Source organism: Vidua macroura, chromosome 2 (assembly GCF_024509145.1).
Source record: "Vidua macroura isolate BioBank_ID:100142 chromosome 2, ASM2450914v1, whole genome shotgun sequence".
NCBI lineage: Eukaryota > Metazoa > Chordata > Aves > Passeriformes > Viduidae > Vidua > Vidua macroura.
Genome location: NC_071572.1, coordinates 56,880,774 through 56,905,305, shown reverse-complemented (window position 1 = coordinate 56,905,305; position 24,532 = coordinate 56,880,774). Strand labels below are relative to the sequence as shown.

Sequence of the window (24,532 nt, the reverse complement as noted above, 5' to 3'; positions counted from 1 at the left end):
CCAGCTCAACAATACAGGATAGTCTAGAAATGAATTTTACATTGCATTATCTGCTAATATTTTTTAAAGCCACCTAAAAGATTCAAACTTTTTACAGTCCTTTTCCTATTTGCTTGTGATGCTGTGCCTTTTAGTGGGAAAAAAAGCCTGCTAAATTGAGAATAATGTTAAGTTTCTTTTAGCTTTATTTAACCACTGATAACTAAAACAGATCAGCCTTATGCACTCAGATTATCTAAGGCTATGATTTGAAAGGACAGCTAATAGCAAGAGCTATTGATTACATATGAAGAACTCAGTCAACATGTTTTACTATTAAGGAGTTTCCCATTTTCTTTACACATCACAACTCCAATGACACTAACAAGAATACAACCAATCTGCTTTCCAGACTAGCCAAAAACTAGTATTTTCATTACTTTTGTTTCACAGGGGGAAAAAATACAAACATCTATTATTGAGATGAATCAATTACAATTTCATTTAGAAAGCAGGAAGAACAACTATAGGAGCCTTATTAATTGAACATAGCTTCTTAAAAGAATATATGGAGCTGGACATAATACACCTGTGTGGGTGTGTGCGAACATCTCGTCTCTTGGTTACTGTGTGCCTCTGAAGGAGCTTATTGAGCACAGTACTGTTTCCATTTAAATTTATAAACAGCCAATAAATTAGAAAATATACACAATGATTGCTCATACTAAAAGTTGTGCTACAGAGATGAGGGGCTCAAGGAAATTTTCAGGTTAAATATTTTTTCATAAGTGGAGTGATAAAGTTCTGACTGGACTGCATGACTGAGCTTACTCTTAGGAAAATTTCTGGACAGCTTTGGGTGGGAAAGATCCTTTGGTCTTGGGTTGGGTAGGTGTAAATGCCTAAGAATACCCAGAAAAATCAGATCAACAGCCCATCTACCCCTGCATCCTTTTGCACTAGAGGCCAATAGGAAACATTTATACAAAGGACAGGATAAATATATAATTACATTTCTAGAATGGTCTCTTGGTCTCCAGCTGTTCATGATTCAAAGACTTTGTATTTGAATTTAGTAGCCTTCAATAGAGAGAAGCTGCCAGAGAAATCAAGTAACTTTTGTCAGCAAACTTCAGAGCAAGAATATTTTGGTATGCAGTAATGAGACTGTACTTCTGTACAAGCACTGAGGTATTGCTGGGTGAAGATAAGCATCCTAGCAAACAGCATAGTAATAGAAGCAGTAGCAGACTCAGTTTGAAGGAAGAGTCAGAGACATGCCCTTCCCATCAGCTAGCTTTCCAGCAATTACAGAGCAGGTTCTTGGCTTTTTTACAACTTTGAACTGAGGAAAGTAAAAATAAAGCATATCCTCCAATGCTTTGGTAAGGATATTTATTCCTCCCTTCCTCTGCAACTTGAGAAAAGAAACTCTAGATGATACAGAAAAAAACCAGAGAATAAAAGCATCATATAGCAGGAGTGAGAGTTTAGAGGACTCTGGTGTCTACCTCCTTACAGAGGAGATGTGAGGTAGTATTTGGAGTAGGAAATGCCTACTCAAATCAAAACCTATTATCTGTATAAACATTAGAGCTGTTAGAGCTCTTAATCCCAAAGATGTCTCCAGATATTGTAATTGTTTTTCACGGTAACGTCATTTTAAGTTTGCAGCATTGTTTTCACATTTGTTGAGAAATTTTACCCCTATAATATAAATGGCAAGCCTTTTGAGAATATTCATCTACAGACATTACTTTCTTGACCCTTAATTTTTTCAACAGTTGTGTTTGTTCTAATTATTTTTCTCTCTTCTAAATACAGCTGCTGTTTATTTTTCCTTGGGCTTTGTATAAAACTCAGTTTCACAGAAGCTTTTCAGCTGCTTTCTCCAAAGATTCCACTTCTAAGTAAAATTTTCAGAAGATAAATAATTGTTTCTTCTAAACAACTTGCTCTTTTGGAGCTTCTACACAGTACAAACTAACAGCAGTTGCTGCATTCTGAGCCCATGGGCTGCAAATAAGTGCACGAACCTCCATGTTCCAGAAGACTTAACACTTCTGGCATCTTGTTAGAGCACAACCTGTGACTATTAGTTGTTGATTAAATTAATATACATTCAGATCAGTTCTACCTTTTTGCACTAAAAACATCAAATTCAGTGAACAGATAAGGTTTTGCTGTATCTCATGTTTTGCTGTGGCTTCTTCAGATGTTTTACATCACATGTATCACATTGATTCTTTTAGATTTTTTTTTATTAAACATACCTGTATTTTATCATTCTCTGGAACCTTTTTCAAGCATGCATGTGCCAATTATTCTTGAGGGAACATCTGGATGTTCTTGGTAATTTACCCAGATTTATACTTTACTGTCAAAACAATACAATTGTAGCTGAAAAATAACCTCCATACTTAAGGAAGTATCAAGTGATACCTCCTTTCTGGTGGATTTGTGGCCAGTGTCTGTCACATCTCCTTCCTCATATGTATGACTTCCTTTTTTTTTACTTTTTTGGTAAACAGACATCATGCAAAAATTAGATCTACTCTCCAAAATCGTCATGGGCATACTACGAACTGTCCAGTAAATATTAGCATGAGTAAATACTGAGTAAGCAACTCTAATCTCAGAGTTCTTTCTGCCACTGTAATTTAACATAAGAGGAAGAGCTTACACTCCTCATAGTTATGGAAAAGAGTTATTTCCCACTGGCCTCCTAATAAAAGTGATTCTTAAGAATGAATTTAAATAAGGAGGATAAGTGGAGGCAATCAGGGAACAAGAGGAAAAAGTCATCAGCACCACAGAGGAACCAACTTGAGTGGAGCACTTGAAATTCCAAAAGGGGAAACTACCTGGAGAAAATAACGTACATAAAATGCTTGTTGGATATTAATAATATAGTCCTTAGGACTTATTCATATATCTCATTGTCAGGTCTTTTGTCCCCATTACAACTAAATTCAACTAAATTTACTAATTTAGTTGAATGAAACATACTCCTAAATTCCCAAAAGCTAGTAATTTATATACTATTGTTCAAAAATCTGTATTTTTTCGGGATATTATCCCAGCAGACATTTTATAACAACAAATTACCAACATATGTTGGAAACTAATGGTGTCTTTTCAGTGACTTTTGCAGTCCTTCACTCCCCTCAGAGGAAAAGAATACTCTTGAGAAGTATTGAATCTTTTACTCCAGTGAGAACAAATTAATAAAATGGAGGCCTTACAAACTTGACCTTAGCAGGTAAAGTAGGATCTTTGAAGGCACCTACTAATATAAGTAAAGCATTTTATCTGTTGTAACCTGAACTTTAATTACCTAATTATATTTACTACTTTCATTTTTTAAACTATCAGTACTGGCATCCATGGTGTCCTTTTGTTTTGCAGAACACTACAGAACTAATGAAAATATTCATATTGCTCAACTTAGCAGACAATAATAAAGATTTTTGAAATATTTGAAGAACCAAAGCTTAAAATGCTCCTAGCAAGTTTGTGAGACAGGAATGTGGATTTTTTTTTTCCAAAACGAGATAAACAATATAAAACCTCTGCAAAAATAAATGCTGCAAAATTGACTGCAAATAAGGTCATAACTGTTTAAATGAACTAAAACTTATTTAAAACCAGATCATTATGATAAAAATGAAACTGAATAACACAACTGAAAGCAAACTAATATGTTATATTGGAAATCAGATATTCCATTTTAGCATTACTTCACTGCTTTTATGCAAGAAAAGGGCAATCTTTGTAAATAACCACTGATAAAAATGGCTTGTTACTTAAATAGTATTTGAAGTAAGACACAATGAAAATGCCAAAATGATGGAGTTCTCAATTATATTACAATAAATTTAGCTGCTATTATGTCAGCTATAGAATTCTTTACATTCTGATAAGATAAAAATAATTGATTGGTGTGCTTCTACTAAGAATCTGAACAGCATGAGAAAGTTTGTATCTGAATGTTAATAGTATGCAGACAAGTGGCATTTACATAAAGATCCTCTTTCACTGGCTATTTACCTTTGGAAGGGTAGTGTGTGGTAGTTTGATTTGGCTTCAAAAAAGCAAGTAAAGTATCTCACGATTAATATAATTTTGTAGTCCAGAGGATATTTAGTGGACAGATTTTATTGACATAAATTTCAAAATGCTAAGTATCACTCACTGCTTAGTCAAAATGTTTACTGAATGCCACTTACTTTTCAAGTTAGGATGGAGCTGAAAGGAAAATATGAACCTGATACTTTTACTACGTAAACTGAAGACTCACAGGCTTCTTTATCAGTGAACTATTTGAGCTGTGACCACTAGTACATGTAGATGTTGCTAAGATGTAGAGATAGAGACTTTTAGCAAACTACGGTTTAGAGGTATGTAAATCTGACACTGGTTGCAGGTCCAAATCTCAAAAACAATTTGCAATAGGGTAAATGAAACTGTTCTATATAATAACAGAAATCTGTGGTCTTATTAGCAGAGGTTAAAATTTATATTGTAAAGCCTACCTAAAATGTTCAAGTTTTTCTAAAACATGTTGTACTGTGTGTTCATAAAACACTACATACTTCACAAACTATAAAATATTAATATATTTATATCTGAGAGATTAAAAAAAAGAACTTAAAACTTCATAAAGACTTATCAAAAAGTACACATATTTATCTAATTTTAGAAAATTACCATATCCACACTGAATTTGGTGCAACAGTATGGGAAAAGAGGCCTGATATAGAAGTATGGATGACAGAGCATACTTGTGATCTAGATGACTCAGTTGTTGCCTGTGTATCAAAGACACAACACAGGCTAAGAAAGATTATTATAGTTTGTGAGAAGGCTGATATATTACAGGACTACTTGGGAATTCATATTTGCCATAAATATCAATTACTGCTAATGAAATTATTGTTTTCATCCTGAAAAAATTAGTTTAAGCTAAAACTGAGGAGTTACCTTTAATCCAGACTGGTTTTCTTTTTGGGTTAATATGACCTTTGTAGGCTTCATTTTTTTTGTTGTAGTTCATTCAAAACTGGTATAAATGCAGTCCTAACATGCTATATGGAAATTAATGACTCAAGTCACATACTGGGTATATTTGAATAAAATTTATATTTCATTACATATGATGTAATCATATGATGTAAGTGTCCCTGCACATGGCAGAGGGGTCAGGGGTTTATTGTCCATTCCAACCCCCTGGCATTCTATTATTCTATATTAAGTTTTATCAATGCAAAAAAGTCAGCAAATACCCCCCAAGTAACTAAAAACTTTTGCAGTATTATGTAGGTTACTTTTATGCAAAAGTAGTTTCCTCCACCTCATGCAGCCAAAAGTAGCATGATAGGCAACAAAACCCTGCTCTTCAAATAGCTTCCAAAAGCAGATGAAAGATGAAGAAACCCAAAGAAAAGGACTTCAAGAACAAAGCAGTATCTGGAGAAGGTTAGATGTCTGTGTTGTAAATGAGACCAGTGGTTAACAATACAAGCTTAGGATGATGATACAAATACTGTTTAAGTACTGGACAGCACCTTGGGTCTTGAAAGGTATGAAGTATAGGCTGAAAGAAAAGCTCCAGAATCATAAAGTAGTCATTAATGGCTAATTAACAGTCAGTGAATAAAAGCACAACCTCAAGCACTGTGAAAGATTGCTTTTACGTCAAGAAAAGGAGCAGCAGCTAAGCAAGAGAAAATCAAAGGCATTGCTGTGGCCTGGGGAACTAACACACCCTGAAGCATTTTACATCCTCTAACCTAGAGATCAACAAGAGGACTTGAACTATCTAGAAACAAAACCATTTTATAAAAGAATAAGATCCAAAACTGTGCATGGGGAAGGGAAAGCGAGATGGTGGAGTAAGAAAAAAAAAAAATCTATTTCCATTCTAGCTTCCCTTGCAGAAAACCTCTGAAATTTCAATATGCCATCTTGTCAACTAGGAACATCACTGGTAGCCATCATCACCAACACTACAGTATCAACTCCACAGGATTTTATACTGACATTAAATTTAGGACACAGATGTTAAGATAGACTATGCAGAGGTAGTGATTGATAGGTACTAAGAACTAATTATAGTGACAAGGGTAAGTTAATAGCACAACCAGTGCTGCTAATGACTGTCGACCCAGTAAAGTGGGATTGGATTTTTTTATTATTGTTTTTGTTGTTTATTTTGATTTTTATTGCTGTCACTGCTTCTTAGAGTGTTTAAAAGAAGTTTAAGAGAAACAATTAAAAAACCATGAAGTAGCACATAGTACAGGGATTCACAGCCATTCCTAATCTTCAAATCATTTTCTGTTAAAAAGCCATGTTACTCAAAAAAAAAAAGAGTTGAGATGTAGAATACACTATAATCTATCCACTGAGAAAAAAAAATTGAAGAACCATTTAGCATATATACTCTCATTTTTTCTCTTCTACCAAGTGTGCACCTTTTTGAAATCCCAAAAATAACTTCTGGGTTGGTTACATTAATGAGTTTTACTTGAGCAATATTTGAAATAATGTTCCTACAAATCTAACATGAGATCTAATCACCATATGAAGAAATAATAGGCAGCAAAAATCAGTTACTCCACAGTCACACTTTAGGTAAGAGTGGTTTTTTTTTGATATTTTGACAGACAGAGGACCTGGTTATGAAATTTTTAGCAGATCAGACATGACTGATTTACAGATTCTTAATGAGAAGACACATTTGTTGTTGTTGTCCTCCCTGACAAACAAGTATACCACACGTGCTTTCCTTCTCACTTTCAAAACTCAGGTTTTCTAGTAGACTTAAAAATATGTTGCAAAAAGGCACAAGAAACCTTATAACTCATCAGTGGCCAATTTAGACAGTATGAGGCTCAAAACATTTATAGCTTGAGGTGACTCTAACACCATGTTCTACTATCTGCTGTTTAGATCAGTCATTCCAAACTGAACCTTCTGTGACTCACAGGAGAAGAAACATCTTTCTGTACACTTGCATGATATCAAAACTCCAGGCTACTTAAAGACAAGTAGAGGACAAGTCCTTAGCTCCCTGCCACATCAGCTGAAGTGGAAGGGTTCACTATCAGAGGCCTACATACACATGTGTACTAACACACAAATCTCCAACATTGGCACCTCTATTCTGGGAAGACTGAACATGACACGAAGAACAGCTTCATAATGAGAGAGAGCAGCTTTAACTTGGACTAAAAGACTATCAATTTTCCATCCAAAATGCTATCAGTCATACATACAACATGTCTGAGAGAAATCTCGTTTGAAACATTTCCAACCATGCATAAATACAGACACCACTTTTACCCTTTCCTAATCTTCTGCAGCCTCCTCTATCTTCTGTGAGCATTGAAAAGATTGTCACTGGTTGTTTTCTGACTGGGTCTTGAATTGTACTTCTAAAGAATTAGAATTTCTGTGTTCAGAGAGCAGCTGCCTGATTTCCCATAAGAAAGCTTTAGACTCACACCTCAAAATATGGACAGGCTTATAAAAATGAATCAAAGACTTTTGGTCTGAAGCATCTCTGAAACTAAGCACACCTACTCTGGCTATTAGTGAAAACTGGAAGAGACAGATAATCATTTATGCCAAAGGTGCCAACCAGGCTTTAGGTAGGGAATTGCCTAAGATCTGCTCAGGAAAAGAAAAAAGAGAAGCTCATGGCAATTTACACAGCAAGTCATGCATCATTCTGAAGGACTACAGAAGCTCAGTCTAGGATAAAATACAGGCATATAGAGGATCATCAGACACCTCTTTTAGTAAGAGAAAACTCACAGCATCTGCCATCTCTTTTAGTACAAAAGACAATATAGCATGAGTAACTTTTAAAATGCATGGCTGAGTGGCTTTTTGAGGTGTTTCAATTGGGAACTGTTAAAATAATAATTGACATAATCGAAGAAAAATACCAAGTAATTCAGGAAGAGTTTATTCTTATAAAAGAACAAAAATGAGTATGCAACCTTAGTTAAAGAAAATGGCTTTGTGATTTGGAAAATGTCTTTTCTCAAGTAACATAAAGGGTTTTGAGCATAACTGAACTTACACTTTGTTATATAAGGTTCAATATATTCCAAGGGAAAAATAAAAAGCAGCAATTTGAGTTATAAAATAACTCAAATTTTGAGTTATTTTATAACTCAAAACCCCAGGCAATTAGGAAAGCCCATTAAAAAAAAAAACCCAAAATTTAAACACCTCTTTGCTGAAAACTTTAATTAGTGAAAAATAATTCACCTATTTTGTTCTTTCTCATAGAACATTCAGCAAATGAAAAAACAGAAGATTTATTTCTAGTAAAATGCTTAGTTAAATGTGTTTTCTATATCACTTACCCATTTTCATTTCTAACAAGTGTTTTTTCTTTTGTTGTCTCTCTAGTTTTTCTTTTTCTGCCTTCTCCTTAGCTATTTTAGCACGTCTTTGTTTTTCTTCTGCTTCCCTTCTTCTCATATTTTCTTTTACTGCTTGCTATGAAAAAAAGTAATAGAGTTCCATTAAAATGGAAGTCTTAGCAAAAACAAAGCTGAACCTTAAAAATAAAGAAAAAAGCTTTCAAACTGTAACACCTAACTAACCTTAATTTATCAAATCAAGTAAGTATTTCACATTCCATATATAGAACATTTTATTCAGAAGAATAAGCAAATTCAGAATATGTTAAAAGCATACTAATTGCCCCCAAATGAGGATTATAAATTCAGCAAGAAATACATCTTAAGAATACATATGTTAATGTAGGAAGAATTCAAAATGTCTAAACCACCTTGTTCTACAAAATTGTATATTACCATTTGTAGTTCTAAAACAATTTCAATACTTTCTCATGCTGCCACTACACCAAGCAAAACAAGGCTGCCTGGGTAACAGTGTTGCATTTTTCTTATTCTTATCAACATATGCATTAATTCACTGGGTTTAAAAATTCTGTCTAATATGCGTACAATACTGTTTCTTTAGAATTATAAATATGTACTCCAAAACTTCCAGTGAAGCTAAAACAGAACAATGAGTTTCAGAGTTTTGAAATTAAAAAAATTTGCATATTCAGACATTAAGCAAAAGAACTCTATTACATTCAAAATATTTTTTATAAAAGTATTTTGGGATTACCTTTTCATTATTTTAGTGTTAGCTACGTACACTGGTAAACTCTCAGTGCTCTAAGAATTTACATTTGCATTAAAGTGCACCTATTCTTCATTGCAGAAAGTTGGTTTCTTTCAGAACAGCTATACAGAGCCCTGTCTTTGATAATATATTAATGGCTAACAGCTTCACAAGGTCGGAGGAAAAAGCTGCAAGTTTCAGGGATAATTAATGTCTCATTTGCTTTTAGAGGGAAAACATCCAGACTGTGCTCAGGAAAAAAAGAATGGACTGACAAGTATTACATAGTACAGACAAATGCAGATTACAACAATACTTGCACAGGCACACAGGCATTGTTTGCAGCATCACTGCCATAGAGAGTGAGCAAAAGAAGGGGGAAAAAAATATCACATAAAGTTTGTGAAAAAATATTTGTGTTGGATAACTGAAGAAGAATAAGCTTTCCATCATGAAAAAAATGACAATGAAATGGATTTTTTATACAAAGCAAAACTGTACTTTCACAGTGACTCCTCTAAAGTCACCTCTGTCAAATGTCTTGATTCAGGGGGAGAAGGGTAGATGCTTCCTACAAAATTCTAAAATTTTTGATTGAATTAATTTCAACAAATGATTTGCTGATTTTCAGACTGGGCATTCTGTAGAATAAACTACTGGATAAAATTCAAATGGGACCTGGTACTTGACAAGTACAATACTGGCAGAAATTGCACATTTTCCTAATAGAGTGACTAAGGAAATATCTACTTTGCACCTACTTTTTCCTCAAAAATAATATCAGTAGGACTCAGCCTCAGACTGCAGTCATTCAAATGTAGATGTCTATTCTTTGTAATCACACTGAACAAATGAGCCTGACTTAATAGCTTATACCTTCATATGCAGTGCAAATTGGATGCTTTGGAGTATCATACCTTGCCCTCAGCCCTTCTCTAACAGGAAACCAATTTTCCATAAATTCTATGTCAAAGCTTAAAATTTCAGGCTGATGATGTCTTGGGTATTGTTTAAGACACTTCTCCAGGATTCTAGGTACTTCTGTTGTTATGTCTCCTTTGAGACATCAGGTAGACAGCTCTCCAAATTCCACTAAATGAATTAAGTATGCATCTCCCTTGCCTACAACACAAGATTAGACACTCAAACTCTCATACAAATATGCCCTAAGGCCAAATTCTATCCTACCTGTCCCATGTGTTTTCAACAGGAAATGTAAATGGAATCCCAAGACCTAGATTTTCCAAACTGGAGGCATTCTCGGGTTCTCTCTTGTGATTTCCAGGGTAATTTCTAATTTTTACTTAAGTATTTGCTTCATATAAAGGAAAAATAGAGTCTAGGGAACATTCTTACTTGGTTGCTCTTCTTCTGGTTCTTGAAGTTATGTCTCTGCTGAAGAGTAACCTAGTGCCAATAGGAGCAAGGGGTTTCTACACCTATGATTAGCCTAGTCTTGGACAGAAGAGCTGATACCTCAAGGTGTGTTTGCTCCCTTTCCTGCATCTGGAGGAGAATTCTAACCATTAAACAATTTCTTCATCATGAACGCTATCCTTCCAAAGAAAGAAATGAGCTTATTAGCAGTACCCATGATGCTGTGAAAATACAGAGGGAGGTTAACAGGGATATCTGACACCTAAGATATTCCACTGAGTGTACCAGGAATTTAGCTGTGGAAGCTAAAGCTCTGAAGGCAAGATGCTTCACTCCTTTTTTTGGATCTGGCCAAGTAACTGTACTCTAGATTCAGTACTCATAGAGTGTGAATAATAGTTGTCACAGCTACCAAATAACACTGAAATATAAAGTGCAAATCAAAGTTAGCTATGAAACTCAAGTCTAGGGCTCAAGATTTAAACACAGAGATTTTTTAAACTTTTTAATACATTTTCATTAATTAAGAATGGAAAAAAATAACTATAAATAGGAAAATATTTCATGTAAATCATCAACTTTGCATGACAACAAGTTGACTAAACTTCACTCTCTCCGATACCTACTGGTGACAAGTCATCTTTTAGTTTGAGCTTCTTAATAATCCAATCATTTTTCAGCACTAAATTTACAAGTCTTCTGAACTAAATTTTCTAAGACAACTATCACCTTCAGTTTCTGTCAGTAACAAACCCCAATATTAAACAATCGTGAAAATCAGCTCATTTGTCTCATGCTAGGCATCTCAAAAATCTTTTCTGAAAAGTTTCAAAACTGAGCAGCTACTCAAGATTTTGATTGGTGTCATTGAATGATAAGGGGTTTCATGCCTTATCCACACATCTTTTTCATATAGCCTTCAAACTGCTCTGCAAGACAGAATTATTAATTTTCCTCAAGGTTCCTTCTATCATGCTCATCAATAATACCTGTTCTGAAGCAATAATTAATCTATCTTTATGAAACTGCTGTGAAGTAGAGGCTAGCATCAGTGCTAATTTTAAAAACACAAAGAAGAAATATGGGAAAATTAATGCAAAGTAAAACAACTTTTCTCGAGCCTCCAACTCAACATGAACCAAAGCGTTTAAAATTCTACAACATTTACATGGGTAGTATGGTTTAAACATCAGAAATTAAAGTAATACAACTATTTTCTAATATTTATTAATTCTGAAATCAGACTACTGAGTTTCATATTAGGCACTGATCAAGTTAAGAAAACACAATCAATGCCCCTGTTCTCAAAAATCTGGCATATGTAACTAGTCAAGCAAAATTATTGCAATTGAATACTATCTAGCGTTTTAGTTGTTAAACTCTGAAGCAGCAGAGGCTTAGTAATCATGACATGTTCCAAATGGTTGCTAAATATGGGTTTCAGTTCAAGCACTTTCCTCAAAACTGATAGATATATGAATTTCAAACTGTTTCTCAGTACCTGTGAGAAGTAATTTTCTCCACCTATATTCAGAAATCATTAAAAAAACCCAACCAACCAAGTAAAATCAAACATGACTGGGAAACATGCAAACATCCTAAATACATGTGTTGCAATAATAAGTTGTAATGACCAGGCTGCAATGAGGAGTAAGTGGAAAATGACTAAGTGAATCTTTCAATCTTTCTTTCTTTTGATCTATAGGCATTAGTTGGATCACTCCTCCAGATTTTGTCACAAAACTCATGCTCATACAATATTCCTGCAGGAGTGTAATCAGTAAGTTAAGCGATGTCATCATAAGAAGCCAGATGTGACAGAAATCAGCTTATTATCCAAATTCATACATATAGATAAAGTTACAAAATATAACTAATACAATATATTACATATATTTTGTAATAATACAAAATATAAAATAAGAAATATTAGGTATCAAATAAACATATTGTACCATGAACATCATCCTGAAGTTGTTTAAGTCTGTTAAAAACTCCTCCACCGAAACTTTCTTGAGGTCAATGGCATAATACCCCATCACATTCTGATAGCGTTTTTCCATGTTCTCATGCATCCGTGAAAGTTTCTGAAAATCTTCTTTGGCATGATCTAGGAAGCTGTACACTGCTGTTAAGGCTGCAAAAATACTCAGTGGATCCAATCAAACACACTGCTTTCACTTAACATTGATTTGTATGTCATACACATTTTTTATTTCCTCAAATAAGGACCAAAAGAATTCCTTCCATGTTGTATTTAATGTATATACTAGGCCTATGAATAAATTCAGGGACTTTCATCAAAATATCTCAACCACTTTACATTTAAAGATTATTCAATTACTACATAATTTCATATGAAATTAAATGAAATGTATGTAACTAATCTAACTTCAAGCACCCATGTAGTTTATTTAGTATCACTGTCTCCTTATTGAAGCTAAATGCTTAGGTATAATTACAATATCCTTGGAATTTAGGTACAGATACCAATAATTAACCTGAATACTTTATCAATAAACACTATAGTCCCTAGTAAAATTAGAGTAAAAACAGAAACATTGATAAACCAGTATTAAAAGTAAAAATCATGAAAGATAAAAAACTTCATTGTAACAGCAATGCATTTATTTCTGTTCCTGAAGGTTGCACTAGGTATTTATGCTTTTTCTAAGGCTATTTGCAATGTTAACCTAACTTAATTAAATTAGAGGTGAAAACAATAAAACTACTTATATAAAAGATAATTTATAAACAGCATCAAAATATTGCATGTAAAATAAAAACCTCTATGTTTATTCAGAATTTCAATAATGTCGTTTGCCAAAGAAGCTCAAAGACAAAATATTCTACCTAACCATTTCTCTATGTTGGGCAACTTCAAGAAGTGTGTACTTTAACAGAATGGTAGCTAAACAAATATTTATGTTCCATTATTTTTCTGCTGTAGTGAATGCTACAAAAGACAAGAAATAGCCATTTTATCTTTACTCTCAATTGCCCACCTCAACTACTGCAAAAGAGAATTTACTGTGTTTGTACACTTTCTACTACAGAATAAATACACTATGGTCACTTTATGAAGCACAGAATTTTTAATCAAGTGCATGAAAATCTAGACCAACAGAATAGCACAGGAGCTAGCATTTTTTCTTAATGAATCTCATATCATTGGCCTCAGTCCATTGTCCCAGGCTGCACAGATCCCTCTGCAGAGCCTTTCTATCTCCAGCAGATCAACATTCCCACCCAATTTGGTATTGTTAGCAAACTTGCTTGAGGGTGAACTCAATCCTGTAATGCAGATCAATAAAGATGTTGAAAAGGACTGGCCCCAATATTGAGCCCTGGGGAACTCCACTAGTGACCAGTACATATTAACATTTTACAGCTGGATGACTGTTTTCACTCTTCAGGTTTTTTGCAATGCACTCCTTTTTTACTTTGTTTAGAAGCTGAATTTCATTTCAGTTGCACTGTTAAGTGTCCTTCTGGTTTGTTAAGGTTGCTTTAAAAATAACAAGTAAGCAGTTTCTGGGTTTTTTTTTTTTGTGATTTAGAATCCAGGCCAGAAATTCACACAATAATGATCTCAGATATGTGCAGGAAGGGAGAAATAATGCACTTTCACAATATTCTAATTAGTCACTAACGGCTACTAACTGATTATGTAAGTGCATAACAGCCTCCCCTACGATAGTCTTGTGAAAAAGGACTAACTAAAGTCAAGATTCAACAATTTAAAAATATACATCTTCTATCACCCATCAACCACCTAATTTTGGATTTTCTCAACATGGCTCTTTTGCCAGTACAAGCTTCTTTTCATGCTTTTAGTAACTTCGCAAGATGCAGCTTGTAAGCAGCTCCAGACTGCCTTGATGACTGGCTGGCAACAGCTCAAAGAGAACTGATACTGCCAGCCCTCTTTTCTTCTACATCAATTTGAATCTCCTTTACTCAGCTCCCAAGATGAGCATAGCATACAGGAAACTGATCTTTAGACTCGAGATTCTTAAAAAATTATTCAGACTCTTAAAAAGCTATTGGTAGGAAACCAAAGAAAGTTGATGAGAGGTTTGTCTACAAATGCTGCCCAAGGACTATATAAAAAAGGATTCTGTGAAACAAGACATGACAACACAAAAGCTAAGACCATCAAAAGAAATGTCACCAGTTCACAAAAACACAAACAAACCAAAACAACAAAAAAGAAGTGAAACTAGAAAGAAAAAATAATTCAGACATCTGGTTTAATTTTGATCCTAAAATTTAGGATACTTATTATTTGTGATTCTTTGACTATTAACATATGTTATGAAAAATATAGTTTTTTGCAATTATGAGGGTGTTTATTTCCACAGAGTGAAGGGTAAAGGAAAATTAGATAAATTAGTTTTGCTGACTCTCTACATAAATGCCAGATACTAAACACTCCAGTATTTTTAGTTTTCTAGGAAGCAAAAACAAAAAAAAGGGTTGAAATTATCAGTAAAATGTAGACTTCATCTTGTAAAGTACAAAATATTATCCTGAAAAGAAAACCTGGGGAGTGGGGAAAGTGAGAGAAAATTTCTCTGATATTCTTCAAGACACAGCTAAAATTACAGCTATCTTAATAGAGTCCATACAAGCTGGTTAATTTTATACCGTTGAAAACTGACTCCCCTTGAATATCTGATACATAATGTTAAACACAAACTACAGTATTCTGGCAAGATGCTTTGCTATCTAGTATTTCAATGCCAGACACAATGAATCCTGAGATTTTTATTTTCCATCTGATGCATTATGGGATACCCCTAAGCTCTTGGCATTCTACTGAGACTGTGATGCAATTTAGGTACTTTTAATAACTCCTCTTCCTTTTCACCTTAAATATGGCTTTTGTTAGCCAACTCTAGCTAAACTGGAAACAGCAGGTAATACTACTGAGTACGGCAATCCCAACTGTAATTATTATGGACAGGTTGATAGATACACATTATCAACTACACAATTCATTGGTTTTGGATGAATGAAGATAGAAGTACACCTGAGCTGCAACACAGGTGGGAAGAAAACAAAATCAAGTAGTTTGGTATTTGTTAATTTTTCTGAAGTGGCTTTACTTCATGGACTGCCTTTTTGGAATCGCTGGACTACAGATCATTCTGCTAATTAATGTCACAGGACAGCATTGCACAGCTGAAACAAGATCTGTGAAAGAATTTCTAACTGCTGTATGCTTGGTCTTGCATATTCTGGCAGCTCTTTTCACAGTGAATTGGTTGTCGAAGTTCATACTGATTTTAATACATTGTGTATATAAAATACTAATACAGTGCCTATAAAGTACTAATACAGCATATCAATCCAAGTAAAAGCAGCTGTTACCCTAGAAAAGATTATGAATAACATTAATCTCTACTTAAAGCTTCCTTAAAAGACACCAATATTGACTACTTGTATTTTAGCAGAATCTTCAAAAGAGAACTGAGACTGCCACTATACTAGATGACAACAGCCCCCACAAAACATGGCAAACCTTTTGAAGACTGATGCAAAAAGACTTTGCGGTCACTTCAAACCATTTCAACAAATTATTTTCTACTAAGAGCAAGCAGTGTGAATGTTGTAGGACTCTGTTAAGGATTTCTCACATTTTGGGAAAATAATTGCAATTGTCTGAAAAATACATGTCAGAGAGAATTCTTTTTATATACATATACCAAAGTTCAACAGAAAAATTCTGCATCTGAAAAAGATAGTTCAAGAAACACATAGAAATGTTTAGATTTTTAAATCAGTACCTTCTGAAGAGTACTTGTCAAATAATACCTTCTCTTTGATTCACTCCTACTTGTCTCTATGTTATAATACTAAACAAATTGGCAAGTATTTGTATCACACAAAGCTGCTGCATCCACTGTGTATGTATCATATATTACAAGTAAAACCAGTGCTAGCTATAATATATGCCTTAAGTCCAGACCAGATATTAAAAGAAGCATAGACTTAAATTAAATTTACATTGGTTGACAAAGCCCTATCTCATTACCTGTCCACACAGTTAACGTCTGTACCCTCTACCAAAGAGCAACACACAATCTTTTTTCATCTGAAGAGCTCAGGTCCTGTAATCCACAAAGTCCTTAGGATACAAGGACATCTTACAGATTCAGTTTATGTTGTACAGGGGGAACTTCAAACTATGAGGTCAATTACGTAACCAACAGTTTGGAGGCAGCAAGACCCTTCCCTGCAGCTGAAATGGGCTTATTTTACCTCATTTGGTAGTGAAGGCTCTGACTTATTTAAGTGCTGTTTCTTCCTCCCCTTTCTGCAATGTCAACAAATCAAACTAAATGGCAAAGGAACAGCTAATTGATTAAAAGAAAGGATTTTTTCCTAGCTGAAAAGCAGCAATCAGCCGATTGTCTCTCAAGTATTAGTTCCTAAGTTTCTGTAAAATAATACTATCAACATCACTTTTATCAGTAAGCTCAAACTTTCTCAGCTGGTGCTTGGAAAATCAGAAGATGGGAGGTGTATTGATAAACAGCATGCTGACTAAATCACTTAATTAAACTTTTAACATGCAATTTAAATACTCTCCCTAAACCCACTAAATTTTTATTTTGAACATACAAGTGTATTTGTTCACTGTGTTTTTTATGGAACATTTCACTTGATGGATTTAATACATTAGATCTATATCAATTCAATATTCTTTGACTTCCCTAATTAAAGGAAACAGAAGAATTGAGATAATAACTATTTCTTTTCAGCTAGCATACACACGATGGCTCACAAATTAACACAATCTAATATACAGGAGAAATATTCATAATTACAGACTTTGTCAATAAAAGAGTGAACCAACTGTGCATGTCCCTGACTTCCTAAAGAAATAGGAATGCTAATCAGTTCATTAGGGGGCTTTGGTTTGTGATATTTAGCGACAGGATGTAATGGCCTGCTTGTCCATGGAGCTTAATTGTACTCAGGATGAAAAATTATTTTCTACAAAGCACTATCTATTCTTCTTTTTTAAGACTTCCTGCTGGCTTTTTTTTATGACCTACCTGCTTTTCAAGACATCATCACCATTTAGATTTCCTTGTCATAGGAACAGAAGTAAAGACAGGTCCTGGTTTCATCATGCTGTGCAGCATTATCTAACCTTTACATCAAACCTTTTCTGCTTCGTAATTTATTGAAGTTCCTATTTTCCTAAAAGTGAGCTGCTTTAATTAGTGTGTTCACAGATGACTAATAACTGTATGCAACTATGCTGTTTAGAAATTGCTGTCTGACTGCTGGGTCAGGTAGTAGGTGAGGGTAAACTATTTCTGTTCATAATATTTACTACTCAAAATACTGTATTTGAATAGTCTAATACAATTAAATATGTAGTATGGCTATTGTAATGACTTAAAGAGCACAGTTGCCTGTCTCAAACACTCCTTAGGCCACAGAAGGACGTTGACGCAAGATAAGAACAGAAGGGAGCGACAGGATGTTTCTAACCTGGCAGAGGGGAGGTCTGGGTAGCAAATTCTGATTAACGCATCCAGACAACAATTCCCACTGTGGAAATCTGTGTAAAGAAGCAACTGCAAATACAAATATCACAAAGATCATCCCAAGTTATGGGATAGATGGGCAACTCTGACTACTGAAGATGCCCTTCCATAAATATGCTTCCTAGGGACTATAAATTAAGCCACTGTGACAGGAACACAAGATAAGATAAAGCTGGTACTATTGTTGGGTGTTATCTCAGACCTAGGGGAAGGTAACAAAGATGGGAAAAAGAATAGATCACTGATAATGGACACAAAGAATGCAGAATTTCTAGAAAGTCCGATTTCCAAGTCAAAGTCCATTTCCTTTTGACCAGGAAAGCCAACTCAGCAACTGTGCTGAAATCAGCTCCAGCTGGGTGCAAGGTAATTCTGGCAGGGGAAGATCACAACCCACTGAACCAAGAAACGCACCGACTCAAACAAAGAAAAAGACTGAGCACAGGACTAACAGCAAGAGAACTGTGTAGCCAATGATCATTAATTCATTTGTTTGCTAAAATGTATAAATAGTGAAAAGTTTTAACCACCTCAGGACACACCACAACCAGGAAGCCCAAGGTGAAGGAAGACTAACAGCAAGCCACTGGATCCAGGTGTGGGGACCATCTCCTGCTTTACATCCCCCTTTCCCCCTACTGACTCGCATTTACTGTTAAATAAAATGTGCATTATTGACTTCAGCATATGGTCTCAGGTCACTAATCAGATTTTAACAGTTGGTTTTACCTGAACTGATTTATTCCAAGTAAGACCAAATATTTATTTTGCCAGTTTCTGACAGCAGTCAATACTCAATAATTAGGAAAAACAGGAGGAAACAAAACTTGGCAAATGTAGCATGATAATTCTGTTTCTAGCAATCTGTGTGTTAGTCATTCTTCTGAACTAAAGCTGCCTCTAGGCCACTGTTAGCCACCTATTTAGGCCTTATATGAAATTCATTCACATTTTCAGTTTAATTGTCTGTTGTCCGTGAAAACATTTCTGTTAGTGTGTTTTAACCTGCTGGACAGTATTTCATGTGGGATGAACCCATGGTTAATTAAAGACACAAAGAATATATTCCTCTCTTTCCTTCTGCATGGGACACAAAATTACAAGTATTTTTACTGTATTTTTTTAACTTTTTTGATTTTCCACCATCAGAGAATTACTCTGTATATCAGAGTATGTATTATACAGAGTATATACTCTGTGTATCAGTCTATAATCACTGAAGTTCACTTGCTGCTTTGTCAGCATCTGCCAGTATCTCCCTTTGATGTGAGGATTTTTTTCAAAGATACTAATTTTAAAAAAAAGTAATCAAACTACTTTTTAATCTAAGAAATTTCTTTCCTTCTAAGTCTTTGTGAAAATGTTGAAACATGGATAGAAGTTCAGTTATGTTCTATTGACTTCTTACCTTTATCTGCATGCTGCAACAGGCCTGCAATGGATGGTTTCTCTTTACAAAACACACAACTCTCTGCCATCACATTTTAGCTCCACTTAATACATGTTCATTTAGTATTTAGTCTTCATCAGTTTTCTTGGTAGCAAAGCTTGACTTGAAGATCTTCCTTGTAGCCCGTCTAAAAAACTTATGGGCTTCTTTTCAGCTTTGACATAGTCTAGTGAAAGGTGTTCCTGCCTATAGCAGAGGGGTTGAAGCCAGATGATCCTTGAGAAGGAATCCTTGAGATTCCTTCCAACCCAAATTATTCTATGATTCCTCAATTGCATGATTCCTTTGTGCCTCCAGCTATCTTAGTTAATGTAAGAGTCTGTAGTCCATTAAATTTATATTTGAGTTAATTTTGCATATTTCAAGTGTTTTGTGACCACTGTTTACTCCTGGGGATTTATTGCCATGTATTTTATATTAAGAAAAAGAATTCTACTGATTCCTTCATTTAACATCATCCTTCCAATTCAAACATTACACAGTAGGATCAATTGAAATTCTCTCCAAAGAAAACTGACGCAAAGAACAAATTTAACTTTATGGCTATGACTTATCTTCTTAACAGACATTGATAATCCACATCTTCTCTAGCAGGATTAGAGCTTTTGAGATCCCTGAAAAAGACGAATTGTAGGTCCTCCTTTGCATTTTCTAAGATTATCACTATCTTTTTAAGCAATCAGTAAACTGCTCTAATGGTTTTCATATATGGGGATGGACTTTCAATCCCAGAAAAAGTTTATGCTACTTATGGACAAGGTCTGCCTACCTACTCTGTCTTAAATACAATTTATAACTTTTTATCATGGTATTCCACTCACTTCTGCCAGGAAGTTTCATAAATGCCCAAGAAGTCAGTAACACAAAGGGAAATGAGGCATCCTACATAATAATTTTTGAATATTAGATGTTTGGTATTAGCATATAATGGATATAAATTACATTTTTATTTATCCACTTTTCTCTTGATTTTTCTTCTTAGATTTTTGGGAGGATTCACTCATTCTCAACTGAATTTTGCTAATTTAGTTCTTATATTTTTTTATAACTACATATCCAAGGAAAGCTGTATACTATCTGTTCCTTCAAAATCTAGTCATTAGAAAAAAAATGCAAAAAGTTAGAGGGTATTTGAAGACCCTGCATCATGGCTATTTCAGATTAGATGATTGTTGTAGGTCCCTTCCAACTGAAATAGTCTATTATATTCTAACAGATAAAAAAGGGCCTGTCCTTTTTCATAGTTTAGATTTTTTAACAAGTGCTTCCCATTCCTAATTTCCTAGACTACATGTAATTTTCCAAACAAAACACAGACTTTGTGAGTCCTAGCAATATTCTCCAAAAGCTCTCATGGACATATTTTCCTCTAAATTCCTGGCAATATTTTATCTCTTGCCTTCAGGACCCATCTCCTAGTTCTCCTATTAAGCTGTCAGTTTCTTCAGGATCAAACTTATGTTTCATATTGTAGAGACACCATGCTGGGGGGTTGCAATGTATTTCCTAAAAACACATTGAGCTGGGAAAAAACGGCATCTCATTAAACAGAACAAACTCAACAACAAAATACCCAACTTACAAAAAATTAGTAAAGACACTGCAAGGTAAAGATAACCCACAGAAGCCACAGAAGGCCTGAAGTTAAGTTGCAAACACTTGGGTTGCAGTGCATCTAACAAAGACAGAACTGGCCCTCACACAGGAAGAACCAGTACATCCACCTGGCCTCAGGGTCATTTGCCATGGCTTGTGTAATAGGATGAGATGAATCAAGAGGACTGTGTCCCAAATCCTCCAGTGTTTGTACATAACAAAGCAGTCTCCCAGCTAGGTAACAACTTAACCATGCCTGCAGAGCAAATTTCAACCTGTCTGCTCATATTTCTGCTTCCATATTAGTCTTGGTGCCAAGCATATATGGCCAACATTTGCTGGAGATGTTTAAGTGAAAGAATGACATTTTTTCCAGTTTAATTATTTATCTTTATGTCACAAGGTGTTCTTATGAAAGAGAGGCAGTAAAGTTGGCTGCCTGATTTGAAATAAATAGTGAGAAAAAGAATTTTGGCAAAAATAACACCAGAAAACAGTTTTCATAGGCTATGAATCTCATTTCTGAAATAACAGAAATTTTCTGGTTCTGTGGTTCCATGTACAAAAACATTCACAATGATAATGTATACACTAGAAAACAAAGAGACACAGGGTGACAGACATATTTTTCTAATAGATTCTGACATAAAAAAATGCCATGTAACACTACAGTGCTTAAGATTCCTATTATAACTTCTCTTTACTAGTTAAGAAACTTATATACAGTATAAAAGCCGACAGTAAGCATTTTTCCTCATCCATTCCACTTCAGAGGAATCCTTTAATTGGATTGTACATGTATTTAGTTTTTGAGAGGAAACACAAGTCATATTTTTCAAAAATACATGCTACAAACTAGACAGAAGTTATGCAAAGAAATTTAAAATTTAAAGCAATGCAGTAAAATTACTTAGGAATTTTTGATTTGTTTTGTTTTTTAAGAGTGCCTCAAAGGATATTGACATTTTTGCTACAAACTTATCGTGCCTATCTTCAGGAACTGGAAAAGTCTGCAAATCCTTCTCAAGCTGTTGAAGTTGCCTCTCCATATGCTTGAGGCTCTTCTCCAGGTTTTCTGCTGAGACTAAAATACAGAACATTCATTCTGTTAACACACTAAACAAAAACCATTGTTTCCCAAATGCAAGAGTTAAAACCTTACCCAAGTCAGCATGCTACATTGTTAATTCTGCAATAAAATCACACTGAACAAATTACAATGTAAGATGAGGACGTCACTCTACAATGTTCAGCTCTCCTCTCTTTTGCAGATTCTTTATTCTCACTAGATGTATGCTGTTTGAATGTTGTATTTACATCTGTTTTTATGCCCAATGTTTTGCATTGCAATTAACGCTCTGTTTTAGTGAAAGTGAGATATACATATGCCAGTCTTTCTCTTGTGATTAATCAAAGGACAAGTTTTCAAGATATTCTAAGAACCACAAAGCTTTTCTCCATCTTATTCTGTTAAAACAGAAAATACAAACATTTTTATGAACGATCATGAAGAAAATAAGATTCCCAAACACAGAAAATTGGGCTATTAAACATCATGCATAAAAACCAAACCTCAGTCCTGTAGTTTAAAAGCACTATGTATGGTAAAAAACACAACAGAATTTGTTGGAGCAAAAGTGCCAGCCAAGCATTTGAGAGGGTACAACAGAGCAACACAGGGACTTAGGAAAAAGAAAGGAGTGGAGCTAAAGCATCAGGGATTCATAGAAGGATGAAAAAAAAGCAAAAATTTTCTTTGCCAGGAAAAGAGAGATACAACTTTCATCCATTTGAAGCAATGCACGTAAAGTTGAATGCTTGATCTGTAAATAGTTGATTGAAATATCAAGATGACCAGAGTAATTTTAGGATGCTTAGAATGTATTCTTTCTTAGATCTATATTATCACTACAGATGTTTCTTAGATCTATATTATCTAAATATTATCGGTTAAAACTAATTTTCGATTATTTATGAAGTCAACATTTATTTAAGTTCGATAGGAGCAATACATAAAGAGGTAAGAACGCACAATGAATTCTAGTCTAACGACTTTTTTTTCTTTTTAATTATTTATTTCATTCATAATATACTGTATACAGCTGTAAAGGTATCGTTTCCTTCATCTTACCATACAAGATAGATCTGTAGTAGATCCCTAATTTCATCCACCAAATAGTTATGTGAGAGAAAACATAAAATACATAGAATAAACACATCCTTCCCTGATACAAGCCTGACAGAGTCCCCAAATGACCACAGTAAGATGCTGCATAGCAACTACAATCCCATTCATAGCAGAAAGGTTACGACAACTATAAAATGATCCATGGCAATGTGATAAATTGTTTTATAATCATAATTTTAAAAAGCCTCTGGTTACTCAAAAAATAGTTTCTCAATTGTATCTTAGACTTGCACATTTTGACTCAGCAATTGGTAAACCAAAATCATCACCAGTTAGGTCAGTTGGCTTCAGTAGTTAAAAAAATGCTTTGTTTGGGGAGCATAGCTAAAATTAGAAGCTGACAATGTTGACTAAGACGTGTTTGAGTCTTCACTGGCCCCAGAAACAAACCTGATTTTAACAGAAAGTCATACTTCTGCTGTTGTGAGAAGCATCTGAGGGTTAGGCACACACCATTTTGTGTCATTGATGCTAGGAAATACAGAAAACAACAACTTGTGTGTAGTCTAACTATTGATTGGACTCTTCACAAGACCGTTTATCTTGCATAAAGAGTTCCTAGTAGAAATTAATGCGACATATACATATTGTACATATAGTATATAATGTCAAAATTATGAGAGCTGGCAAGGAACACTGATTTAAAAACAATACAAAAGCCCAACCCACCAAAAAATCCTCTACACCAATTGCAGGCAGCAGCTGAGTAACAGCTACACTCTTTTACCCAGATGAGAAACCCAGCAAAATAACTCAGTGCCTAGAGCTGATTAACAGGTTCTATACCAGAGATTTTCAAGCTCTTGCTTCCAGCAAAGCCTGTTTTTCACTCTAGTACTTCAGGGTTTTTTTTAACATTGAACATTTACATATTTGATCAAGAATCTTTATCTGTGTTTTGTCATGAAGAGGCTTTTTCTCCTCTGTCATGATCTTAGGTTATTCTTGAACTTAAGATTTCAGTATGCCTTGGATTTCAGCAGTGTATAACTATTAGATATATTTTCCTTTAAGACTATATTTCTGACGATAGCCTCAAATAAAGGCTAGTTCACAATATGCTGCTATTAAGTTTGGTACTATTGTCTTTGCAGCTTTAAATTTAGTGAAAACAGATAAAAAAAATCAAACCTCTAAATATAACCAGCTCTTCCAAAAAAACATAATATAAAATAATTGCCAACCTTTTCTTGTGTGCCTCTGAAAGACATGGTATAA

The 24,532-nt window shown here is 34.5% G+C and overlaps 1 protein-coding gene across 6 annotated transcripts in view; it reads right to left on the bottom strand.

The window, feature by feature from the left end:
* The window catches only part of DIAPH3 (diaphanous related formin 3), a 202,236-nt gene that overhangs the window by 62,931 nt on the left and 114,773 nt on the right, over positions 1-24,532 (bottom strand). For all 6 annotated transcript variants that reach the window (XM_053971172.1, XM_053971175.1, XM_053971173.1 and 3 more), the window contains 3 exons: positions 22,086-22,210; positions 12,468-12,632; positions 8,361-8,496 (listed from right to left, as the gene is read on the bottom strand). In XM_053971172.1, coding sequence (XP_053827147.1) covers positions 8,361-8,496; positions 12,468-12,632; positions 22,086-22,210 — 426 coding nt within the window. The remainder of the gene's footprint in view (positions 1-8,360; positions 8,497-12,467; positions 12,633-22,085; positions 22,211-24,532) is intronic.